The sequence below is a fragment of the Chlorocebus sabaeus genome, chromosome 28 (genome assembly GCF_047675955.1).
Source record: "Chlorocebus sabaeus isolate Y175 chromosome 28, mChlSab1.0.hap1, whole genome shotgun sequence".
NCBI classification, from domain to species: Eukaryota; Metazoa; Chordata; class Mammalia; order Primates; family Cercopithecidae; genus Chlorocebus; species Chlorocebus sabaeus.
This window is the reverse complement of record NC_132931.1, coordinates 13,681,358-13,693,320: the sequence shown is the minus strand read 5'-3', so window position 1 is coordinate 13,693,320 and position 11,963 is coordinate 13,681,358. Positions and strand designations below refer to the sequence as shown.

The 11,963-nt window shown below is 45.8% G+C and overlaps 1 protein-coding gene across 3 annotated transcripts in view; it reads right to left on the bottom strand.

The window, feature by feature from the left end:
• Window positions 1-11,963, bottom strand: part of SMURF1 (SMAD specific E3 ubiquitin protein ligase 1) — a 121,792-nt gene that overhangs the window by 21,021 nt on the left and 88,808 nt on the right. For 2 of the 3 annotated variants that reach the window (XM_008018672.3, XM_008018674.3), the window contains exons 4-9: window positions 9,514-9,647; window positions 9,301-9,366; window positions 6,592-6,667; window positions 3,951-4,192; window positions 3,097-3,181; window positions 1,330-1,476 (exon numbers count right to left, since the gene is read on the bottom strand). In XM_008018672.3, the coding sequence (XP_008016863.1) occupies window positions 1,330-1,476; window positions 3,097-3,181; window positions 3,951-4,192; window positions 6,592-6,667; window positions 9,301-9,366; window positions 9,514-9,647 (750 nt within the window). Of the gene's footprint in view, window positions 1-1,329; window positions 1,477-2,673; window positions 2,752-3,096; window positions 3,182-3,950; window positions 4,193-6,591; window positions 6,668-9,300; window positions 9,367-9,513; window positions 9,648-11,963 lie in introns of all 3 variants that reach the window. The other variant, XM_008018675.3, reaches the window with a different exon arrangement.

The following is an 11,963-nucleotide window of genomic DNA, read 5'->3' as shown; positions in this document are numbered from 1 at the left end:
ATACAAAAAATTAGCCAGGTGTGGTGGTGGGCACCTGTAATCCCAGCTACTCAGGAGGCTGAGAGAGGAAAATCATTTGAACCCGGGAAGTAGAGGTTGCAGTGAGCCGAGATCACGCCACTGCCCTCCAGCCCGGGCGACAGAGCCAGACTCTGTCTCAAAAAAAAAAGAGAGGTACCCCAATTCCAAGCAACCACTTATCTCGCACATTACTACTACAAATAAAACTGGAAATGGTTGTCATTTATTATGCATCTATTACACACCCATGAGATGGACCAGTACCATCAGATGCACCTTGGCAGTTAGAATGAAATGGAGATGACGGGAAAAAATTTTAAAGGAGATAACAGTGGAGAGCTCAAATGAAATCTAATGATAGGCACAACAGACCGCTCAAGTGAAATCTAATGAAAACCATCCCTCATTTTTACCGCCAAGAGATTTCCATGCCTGCTCATTGAGAGCAAACTTTCAGTAAAATAAAAGGAGTAGGATTAGTACAGTGACAAAGTGGCAGTTGTCCTGTTTAAGTTTTGCCACTGAGACACACAGCTGTCGGTAAAAAGAGCTATGTCGAGGGTGGGAGCAGTGGCTCATGCCTGTAATCCCAGCACTTCGGGAGGCCGAGACAGGCAGATCACCCGAAGTCAGGAATTTGGGACCAGCCTGGCCAACGTGGCAAAATCCCATCTCTACTAAAAAAACAATAAATTAGCCGGGTATGGTGGCAGGTGCCTGTAGTCCTAGCTACTTAGTAGGCTGAGGCAGGAGAATCACTTGAACCAGGGAGACGGAGCTTGCAGTGAGCCGAGATCGCGCCACTGCACTCCAGCCTGGGCGACAGAGCGGGACTCCGTCTCAAAATTAAAAAAAGAGCTATGTGGGATGTTTGGCTCTGAGAACACAACAGGCCTGGAACACTAAATATGGGATCCAAGAGAATTCCCAGTTCCGAGGTATCCAGTTCCCCACCGTGCAGGCACTAGGGGGACATCGCCTATCTCTACTTCTCAACCTAAGGGCCGCATGTCTGATGAGAGCGCTGCCTGCAGAAGCTTCCTTCGTGAAGCTGCCTAAGACTCCCATCTCGGTAAATTTTATCTAGGCTGCAAGTAAGAAAAGGGTAGCAGCAATCTAGGGCTTCAGTGCTCCTCACAGCTAATTTAAGAGTTTAAAATATGCAGTTATCCACCAGATATCTAACATCATTTTGACCACGCTTATTACCCAACCAGCAAGGCAGTCAATACATTCACACAAATCAGTCCAAGAAAGCATTCAATTATCAATGAAAGAGGTCAGCAAAAACTATTTTTAAAGTCTTACTTCATGATGTGGTGTAACCTTGGGTCTGTAAACTGGGTTGTTCGGTTATTATGATCTACAAAATATATCCTCCCAGAAACTGTACTTCTGACTTCCCAGCCTGGCGGCAGTGGTCCAAGTTCATCACAGTTCACACTGTTAAGGTCTCTACCAAATGGAAGATACAGAGAGGTTTATCCAGCTGAGTACGGAGGAATGAGGCCAAAAGTCAGCAACAGAAGCCACAGAGGTTCCTTATCAAGGTGTCTGTGTCCCAGCTCTGCTAAGATGGACCTTCGTGGTGCTACTTATGCCAAACCTCCACTCAGTCCAGGCCCCTCTGTTGCAAACAGCAGCAACATCCAAGAGATTAAAAACCAAACTTTCAGGCTGGGTGCGGTGGCTCACGCCTGTAATCCCAGCACTCTGGGAGGCGGGTAGATCACCTGAGGTCAGGAGTTCAAGACCATCCTGGCCAACATGATGAAACCCCGTCTCTACTAATAATACAAAAATTAGTTGGGTGTGGTGGCGGGTGCCTGTAATCCCAGCTACTTGGGAGGCTGAGGCAGGAGAATCGTTTGAACCCGGGAGGTGGAGGTTGCAGTGAGCCCAGATCACACCATTGCACTCCAGCCTGGGTGACAAGAGCAAAATTCCATCTCAAAACAAAAAAAGGAAGTTTGAGAGCTTATAACCATGATAAGGAACAGGGGCTCCCCACAGAATATCATTTCTTATACGAAAGAAGACCCAAATAGTAGGAAGTATCTTAGTGCTGTCAGAAAACTAACTGAATTCACAAGTGTCATTAAACGCTCCAGGCCAGAAGGGTTTCTTCATTGGAAAGTTCCCAGACAGCACCAAGCTTTTCAGGGCGAAGGGAGAATAGAGGAACATGCATTCAGAAACTCACAATTCTAAACAGTTGCAGGACAAGCCATTCTCATTTTCAAATGGGCTTTTTGTTCAACAAGTATTTTCCACACTAAGAATGATTATTCTCTTGATTAATCATTTCAACACAATCTACAGTCAGAAGGGAGCACAGCTTTACCGACCAAGATGTGTTTCTAATTAACACAAAAGCCTGTCATTTCTAACGGGGTACAAAAGAGACACCGCATTCGTTTGCAGGTAATATATTTCCAGTCTCGTTATAGGTACTGAGTCATAAATTAAACACAGATTTGGAAAATCAAAGACAGGAAGTTTATTCTCAGATGAAACAAATTATGAATAAAAAGGAACTAAGTATTACCAAAAATCGTATTAGGTAGTAATGCTATTCCAAAAGGAAATAAAAAGCAAAGAAAAGAAACAAAGAAACTTAACTCTGTTATGGGGTGGGGGGGTCTCTCTAACCTGGGCTCAGATGTATGGCCTTGCAGAAGGAATTCGTATAGAAAAGCTTCATCTCCCCCAGGAATGGTCCCCGAGGGACTGAGGCAATGGGGACAGTAAAGTAGAAGACAGAAAGGGTAACAGAGTCTTTATATTTCCTTGACTTATGATAGAAAATTTTAAGCATATAAAAAAAAATGAGCGATCATAAGGAATCGCTGTGTAACCAACTTCAGCAATGATCATGGTCAACCTCGTTTCAAACGTACCCCTGGCCACTCCCCCCACCCCAGCTTATCTGAAGGAAATCCCAGACATCAATATCATCTCATTCATCAATATTTTTAGTTTAAAACGAGAGCAACACATCTGGGAGAGGGCACTGGCTTTTCAAGTCAGCTGCTGGAAAGACAGCTGGGAGGGTGTGCATTTCAGGAGGCTTACCTTGGTATCCTAGGGTCGTGCCACGTGCTAACTCCGGTCTGTGTGTGCAAAAAGTAAACCTGGCCCTGGACTGTTGTTCTTTGTTCTACACAAGAAATCAGGGATCCACATTAGACAACTTCAGTTCCAGGGAGAGTCTGTAACCAACCCTCGATGCCCTCCCTTCTGGTATTATCTACATCTAGCTAACGCTCCCTGTCTTCTCCCGGTTCTTCTGAGGCGGCCAAATAATCCCCTCTTCTCCGTCTTGCCCCATGCTCTCCTTTCCAGAGCACTACAGACATCCTCATCTAGCCTACATGGTATCTTGGTTGGCTCTGGTCTTCGTTTGCCTAAGATTTTCACTTGATTTCTAGACTGGGAGATGTGGAGCAATTGCTGAAAATTCATGCTTAGCTAGATTGAGCACCATTCTCTTCCAGTTGTCTTTACACTGCCACAATCATCAAATGGCACAGCCATGCAAACATCCGCACTTACGGCACAAACAGGCTACTCAAAAAGGGTTAAAGGCCGGGTGCCGTGGCTCACGTCAGTAACCCCAGCACTTGGGCGGCTGAGGCAAACGGATCACTTGAGCCCAGGAGTTTGAGACCAGCCTGGGCAACATGGTGAGACCCATTCTCTATAAAAAATACAAAAATTAGCCGGGCGTGATGGCGTGTGCCTATAATCCCAGCTACTTGGGAGGATCACTTGAGCTAGGGAGGTCAAGGCTGCCGTAAGCCAAGATCATGCCACTGCACTCCAGCATGGGTGACAGAGCGAGACCTTGTCTCAAAAAAAAAAAAAAAAAGTCAAGCTCGTGGAAACAGGGCAGATGGCACTGGCCACAGCAGGGTACATTCTCTCACCGTAGCCTTCGGGCAGTTCCGGGGACTGGTGGCCGTGTGGTCGGTTCTGGGGCGTCTGTAGTGAACCTCGCACATCAGGGTTTCGAAGCCGCTGTGCCTGAAGTCTTTGATCTTGACTTGGGGACTCCACAAACCTGCAGTTCCCTCCTCCGGCAGCAGCACCGGTGCTATCTGTGTAAGGGGCTGGTTCCTCCATGAAGCAGCTGAGTGGCCTCCCAGGCCCTGAGTCTTCATACACCGATCTGAAAGGGATGAGAGCAGGCAGGCATGGTGTCACCACGGAGGAGTCACAAGACCAGCGCCTTAGGGCTAGTGTCCTAGGGACACCATCACATACATTCATTTGCTTTCCTTTAACAATGTCCAGTGTTCCAAGGGCCTAGTTTTGTAAAATTCACCCTGTGCCACTCAAACAGAAAGACAGACTCTTCTAAGAGGAACAGGTGGCCGGAGTGTCCCCAAGGCCAACGGTACAGTTTCACCGTAGGGTAGACTGGAATGATTAGAAGAAACCAGCCTTAGACCCACTGGAGTTCGTGAAATGAGATCTCATTTTTCTTGATTTAAAATCACATCCAGGCCGGGTGCGGTGGCTCACATCTGTAATCCCAACTTCGGGAGGCCGAGGTGGGCAGATCACTTGAGGTCAGGAGTTCAAGACCAGCCTGATCAACATGGTGAAACCCCATCTCTACTAAAAATACAAAAATTAGCTAGGCATGGTGGCACATGCCCGTGGTCCCAGCTACTTGGGAGGCTGAGGCACGAGAATTGCTTGAACCTAGGAGGTTGCAGTGAGCCAAGATCGCACCACTATACTCTAGCCTGGGTGACAGAGCAAGACTCCATCTTGAAAATAAAATAAAATCATATCCAAATACTCCATTTTCCTTGTTATTTTACTCTATAATGAAACTCCTGGTTACATAAAATACCAAAATACCTTTAGGTACCTTTTAAACATCAATCTCTATCCCCTGAGCAATTTTGAAGACAATTTACCTTAATAGGCTACTGTCCCCTAGAAGCATATACTTTTTTAAAATCTTAGATTGAAAAATTTCAAATATGTACAAAAAATGAGAGAGCAGTACAATGAACCCCCCGTGTCCACCCCTCCCAACTAACCGTCATCCAATGTCCACTCTTCCAATCCCTCCCCACCAACCCCAACATTTTATGACTTCATCCTTAAATATTTCAGCCTCTAAAAGGATCTATGTTGTCCCTCTAAAAGACTAGGACTTTTTCCATTATCACGACTAAAAAATGTTCATTAATTTTTTAAAAAATCAAATGCCAGTGTTCAGATTTCTCCAATTGTCTCATCAATCAGGATCCAAAGTCCACACCTTGCACGTGTAGCTATGTCTCAAGTTTGTTTTCATATGAATTGTTGACAGTCCTCCTCCCCTCCTGTCTTTGCTTTCCTCGCAGTCTATCTGCTGAAGACAGTGGGTTGTCTGTCCTACGGAGAGCCCCATTCTGGATGCTTGTTGATTATATTCCCTTGGGGCCGTGAGACACACTCCTGGTCCCCTGTATTTCCAAGAGGTGTGTTAACGTTGGATCATCTCTCTTCTGTGATGTTGTTAGCAATTATTGATTGTTGGCCAGGTCCATTAATTCATGGGGGACTGCAAAATTGTCACAGTGACCAATGACAGTTCGGCAGTTTGTTTTTAGTGTGTTGAGTTCTTTCCCCCGTCATTATGAACCCAAGGATTTTTAATATATTTGATATGTTCCAAATTCATGGCAGTTATAATTCTTTTTTCTTTGAGCCAGGGTCTTGCTGTGTCGCCCAAGGTGGAGGGCAGTAGTGTCATCAGGGTTCACCGCAACTGCAAACTCCTGGACTCAAAGCAATCCTCCCACCTCAGCTTCCCTAGCAGCTGGGACTATAGGTGCATGCCACCATGCCCAGCTAATTTCTTATTTTTTATTTTTTAGCAGAGATAAAGTCTCACTATATTGCTCTGGCTGGTCTCAAACTCAAGACCAAAGCCTCCAGACACCTTGGCCTCCCAAAGTGCTGGGATTACAGGCAGTTATAATCCTTACTGATGCTCAAACTCACCCATCTTTGGCCCATGGGAGCCTCTTTCATTGGATTCTGAGTCTTTCAGGCACAACCTGAATTGTTGTTGTTTTTTATTTTTGGGTTTTTTTTTTGAGACAGAGTCTCACTCTGTCACCCAGGCTGCAGTGCAGTGGCGCGATCTCTTCTCATTGCAACCTCCTCCTCCTAGGTTCAAGCAATTCTCCTGTCTCAGCCTCCCAAGTAGGCTGGGACTACAGGCTCCTGCCACCACGCCTGGCTAATTTTTTGTATTTTTAGTAGAGATGGCGTTTCACTGTATTAGCCAGGATGGTTTCGATCTCCTGACCTCGTGATCCGCCTGCCTCAGCCTCCCAAACTGCTGGGATTACAGGCCTGAGCCACTGCGCCCGGCCAACCCCAGTTGTTTTTACAGCTTCCTTAATAGACAAGCAAAGTGGTTCACAGTTTTATCCCAACATCCTTTATGCATCTCAAGCCTTCTGCAGAGTGACTTAAGGAGGGAAGGGCACTTTCCTATAGGCCGAGAGGTTAAGGCAGCAGAGAACTCGGTCCGCCTCTCGCTGTGGTCATACGTACCCTTCATTTTCTAACAGTCCCCTGCAGTCCACCACCGAGCCGCCAGTTCCTATTCTGTCTCGTGTCTGTAAACTGACTAAAAGAGAAAAGAACGACTTGTGTTAAAACCCAGCGGGGTTTACATAATTATAACACAGTGAGTCACTGCTCATTTAGCATTTACGTACGATATCATAAAAAACGAGGCATATGTGTATGCATACACACATATATTCCTATGCTTTCGAACACGAAGCATTTTACTCCGGTAGCTGCGTCCTACTTGGAATATTCCTTGTAAATGTGGCTCAGAAAAGGGTGCTATGTTTCTTCTGGCCTCCATAAAAATAACAATGCAATATTCAGTCCCTCTATTTTTAAGAAGATTTATTTTTTAAGAAGACTTTTTTTGGGCCAGGCACGGTGGCTCATGCCTATAATCCCAGCACTTTGGGAGGCCGAGACGGGTGGATCGCCCGAGCTCAGGAGTTTGAGACCAGCCTGGGCAACATGGCAAAATCCCATCTCTACTAAAAATACAAAAATTAGCCGGGCATGGTGGCTCACACTTGTAGTCCCAGCTACTTGGGAGGCTGAGGCAGGAGAATTGCTTGAACCCAGGAAGCGGAGATCCTTACAGTGAGCTAAGATCGCACCACCGAACTGCAGCAGGGGTGACAGAGCGAGACTCTGTCTCCAAAAAATTTGAAAATTAAAAAAAAATAAAGAAGTTTTTTAGGTGGGGATTAAGTCTCACTGTGTTGCCCAGGCTGGCCTCAAACTCCTGGGCTCAAGCAATCCTCCCGCCTCAGCCTCAGAGTAGCTAGACTACAGGCATGTGCCACTGAGCCCAGTTTTTATTTCTTAAGAACATTCCAACTTAAGTTTAATAAAGACACAGAGAGGCCAGGCACAGTGGCTCACACCTGTAATACCAGCACATTGGGAGACCAAGGCGGGCGGATCACCTGAGGCCAGGAGTTCCAGACCAGCCTGGCCAACATGGCGAAACCCCGTCTCTACTAAAAACACAAAAAATCACCCAGGCGTGGTGGCGGGCAGCTGTAACCCCAGCTACTCAGGAGGCTGAGGCAGGAGAATCGCTTAAACCCGGGAGGTGGAGCTTGCAGTGAGATGAGATCACGCCACTGCACTCCAGCCTGGGCGACAGAGCAAGATTCAGTCTCAAAAAAATAAATGAATCAAGACACAGAGAGTACATTTAGCATCTGCGAAGTCTAAGTGAATCTAAATATTTATTCTCTATCTTTACTATGAACAAGACTTTTATAAAGTTGTTTTCAGTTACTCGTTTTTCTCCCTGGCACATCCCTCCACAAAGAAAAAAAAAAAAAGAAATTACACACAGGAAAGCATTCAGTGAGAACTTTTTCATGATGGTAGATTTCAGGGTGTATGCCTGCACTATTCCTTTATCTTGAGTCAGGTCTACACAGGACAATACCTAAAAGATTTGGAGTTAGAATCACTCCAGTATGCTGCAGAGAGACCATTTTGAGTCCGTGCAGCAGTGCTTACAAGTCAATATCTCAGTTACCCTAAAATACTACTAATACAAATGGGAGGATAATAGGGTGAGCTATTTAACAGCTGAATCACTTCCAACAGACTGCCTCTAGCCAAACTTTGTAATGTTAGCACACTTTAATTTTTCACTCTAAAGAATGCAATCCCCGGCCGGGCGCGGTGGCTCACGCCTGTAATCCCAGCACTTTGGGAGGCCGAGGCGGGCGGATCACAAGGTCAGGAGATCGAGACCATGGTGAAACCCCGTCTCTACTAAAAAATAGAAAAAAAAAAAATTAGCCGGGCGCAGTGGCGGGCGTCTGTAGTCCCAGCTACTCGGGAGGCTGAGGTAGGAGAATGGCGTGAACCCGGGAGGCGGAGCTTGCAGTGAGCCGAGATTGCGCCACTGCACTCCAGCCTGGGCGACAGAGCGAGACTCCGTCTCAAAAAAAAAAAAAAAAAAAAGAATGCAATCCCCTGGCTGCAGAGATTATATTACATGGAATTCTTCACAACTCTTTGCTTTTTACGTATATGATGGGGCTTCCAGAAGCAACTATTTCCCAACTCCTGTATGTGCGGCCACCATTCTTATTACCTACCCTTGGATAATGCAGTCACAAATGTAGTGTTCATAAACGTGATGATTAAAATTACATTTAAAATTCTAACCCTAAATCTTTCTGCACCTGAGTCATTTTAACTCAACTTTAAAAGCCAGGAGAAGGGGGCCGGACGCGGTGGTTCACGTCTGTAAGCCCAGCACTTTGGGAGGCCGAGGCGGGCACATCACTTGAGGTCAGGAGATTGAGACCAGCCTGGCCAACATGGTGAAACTCCGTCTCTACTAAAAATACAAAAATTAGCCGGGCGTGGTGGCTCACACCTGTGGTCCCAAGTACTCGGGAGGCTGAGGCAGGAGAATCGCTTGAACCTGGGAAGCGGAGGTTGCAGTGAGCCGAGATCTCACCACTGCACTCCATCTCAAAAAAGAAAAGAAAAAACAGAAGGAAAAAGAAAAGCCAGGAGAAGGGAATTAGATAAAATAATAAAACTTCCTAGTACTGAAGAGAAGGCCCCGTATGTGGTCTGGCCTCTGAGGCCCGTCGGCATCGTCAGTGCCTGTATGTGAGTTCTCGGCGATGAAGGGTTGAATGTAAGTTCTAGAAAAGCATCTCTTTACACAGACAAGAAAGTTCTTACCCACTATCTGGCCACGAACTGCATCAGTATCTGAGGGGTTTAGTTTGCATAGATCCAAACGCTGGTCTGTAAACAAACAATTCAAAACTTAACCCAAGGAATGTGAACTAGGGAGGAAGGCAGGAATTCAGTATTCAGCAATCGAAACAAAAAACGGTGCCTCCTAAGCTTTCTTCGGTTGCATTAAAAGGCAGGAAAGCGTTAGGTTCTTACATCCGGTATCTTTTAATCTGCTGATGGCGTTGGAAAGTAGCCGCACACAGCCCAGGAAGCCAGCGCCCTGTTTCTTGTGAATTTTCTTGTGGTTCCACACGCTAATGGTTATCGAATCCGTTTTCCCAACATATCTGGAAAGAAAGGGCAAAACTCATTTTTCATTGTGTTTCTTTCTTTTTTTTTCCTTGAGCTAGAATCCTGCTCTGTTGCCCCCAGGCTGGAGCGCAGTTGCGTGATGGCTCTCTGCAACCTCCGCCTCCCAAGTTCAAGTGATTCTCCTGCCTCAGCCTCACGAATAGCTGGGACTACAGGCGTGCATCACCACGCCCAGCTAATTTTTCTATTTTTAGTAGAGATGGGGTTTCGCCATGTGGCCAGGTTGGTCTTGAACTCCTAACCTGAGGTGATCTGCCTGCCTTGGCCTCCCAAAGTGCTGGGATTACAGGCATGAGCCACCATGCCCAGCCTTTAATTGTATTTCTGAATTATGATAGCTCAATGAGATTTTCTCTTTCAGAAACCTTATAGAATAATGTTGCCTCTGTATTACACATGTAACAGGCATTTAATAAATACGTGTCCATTAATTTCAACTGGCTGGGAAGAAGAATTACTTTGCTCCTTAAGGAAGGAGCAAATGTAGATAACCACATGATAATAATCATCTTATAACAAACTTACTATATTTTATTTATTTATTTATTTATTTTTTTGAGACAGAATTTTGCTCTTGTCGCCCAGGCTGGAGTGCAATGGCGCAGTCTCGGCTCTCTGCAACCTCCGCCTCCTGGGTTCAAGGAATTCTCCTGCCTCTGCCTCCTCAGTAGCTGAGATTACAGGCACCTGCCATCATGCCTGGCTAATTTTTGTATTTTTAGTAGAGACAGGATTTCACCATGTTGGCCAGCCTGACTGGTCTTAACCGCCTGACCTCAGGTGATCCACCTGCCTCGGCCTCCCAAAGTGCTTGGATTACAGGTGTGAGCCACTGCACCTGGCAAATTTACTATATTTTAATAGTTTTATAGGACAGAAACATGATTCATAAATTCTCACCAATTAGGTTTGATATAGAATACTGGTTTGTAACAAGGGACTACTTACAAACCTATGGATCTATTCGAAGTACACAAGAGGACACTAAGACATTAAACCTCCATTTACTGTCCCTGCAAGTCAACCACAGAGAGAGGAACTCAACCCACTTACAGAGCCTCGGTGTCACTGAAACTGAATCTTAGAATATAATTCTTAAAAATCCCACCCAAGGCTGGGCACAGTGGCTCACGCCTGTAATCCCAGCACTTTGGGAGGCCAAGGCGGGTGGATCACGAGGTCAGGAGATTGAGACCATCCTGGCTAACATGGTGAAACCCCGTCTCTACTAAAAATACAAAACATTAGCCAGTGTGGTGGCGGCACCTGTAGTCCCAGCTACTCTGGAGGCTGAGGCAGGAGAATGGCGTGAACCCAGGAGGCGGAGCTTGCAATGAGCCGAGATCTTGCCACTGCACTCCAGCCTGGGCAACAGAGCGAGACTCTGTCTCAAAAAATAAAATAAAATAAAAATAAAAATCCCACCCAAACACAGTATAATTTGTGTTAATTAAAAGACAATAATCTTTCAGGATTACTTTGATGAAAATATCTTAGTAGGAACATGAAAACTTGGGTGCATATAAAATAGTGGTCTTCATGGCCGGGCGCAGTGGCTCACGCCTATGATCCCAGCACTTTGGGAGGCTGAGGCAGGTGGATCACCTGAGGTCAGGAGGTTGAGACCAGACTGGCCAACGTGGTGAAACCCATCTCTACTAAAAATACAAAAATTAGCCAGGCATGGTGGTGGGCACCTGTAATACTCGAGAGGCTGAGGAATGAGAATTGCTTGAACCGAAGAGGAGGAGGTTGCGGTGAGCCGAGATTGCGCCACTGCGCTCCAGCCTGAGCAACAGAGTGAGACTCTGTTTTCAAAAAAAATTTAATTTAATTTAAAAATAAAATAAAATAGTGGTCTTCAAAATACAATCCAGTTTTTGAATGAATATAAGAAATTGTCTGATGGCTTTGATCAAATAAAATGGTATTTTCTGTTGCAGAAAATATATATGTACTAAAAAGCAAACATTTCCAAAGTCAACAGAAACATGTAGTCATAATAATGCATTTTTTAGGCAGAGCACTGGTGGCTCATGCCTGTAATCCGAGCACTTTGGGAAGCCGAGGTGGGTGGATCATGAGGTCAGGAGTTCAAGACCAGCCTGGCCAGGATGGTGAAACCCCGTCTCTACTAAAACTACAAAAATTAGTCGGGCATGGTTGCAGGTGCCTGTAATCCCAGCTACTCAGGAGGCTGAGGCAGGAGAATCGCTTGAATCCAGGAGGTGGAGGTCGCAGTGAGCTGAGATCACGCCACTGCACACTCTAGCCTGGGCGACAAAGCAAGA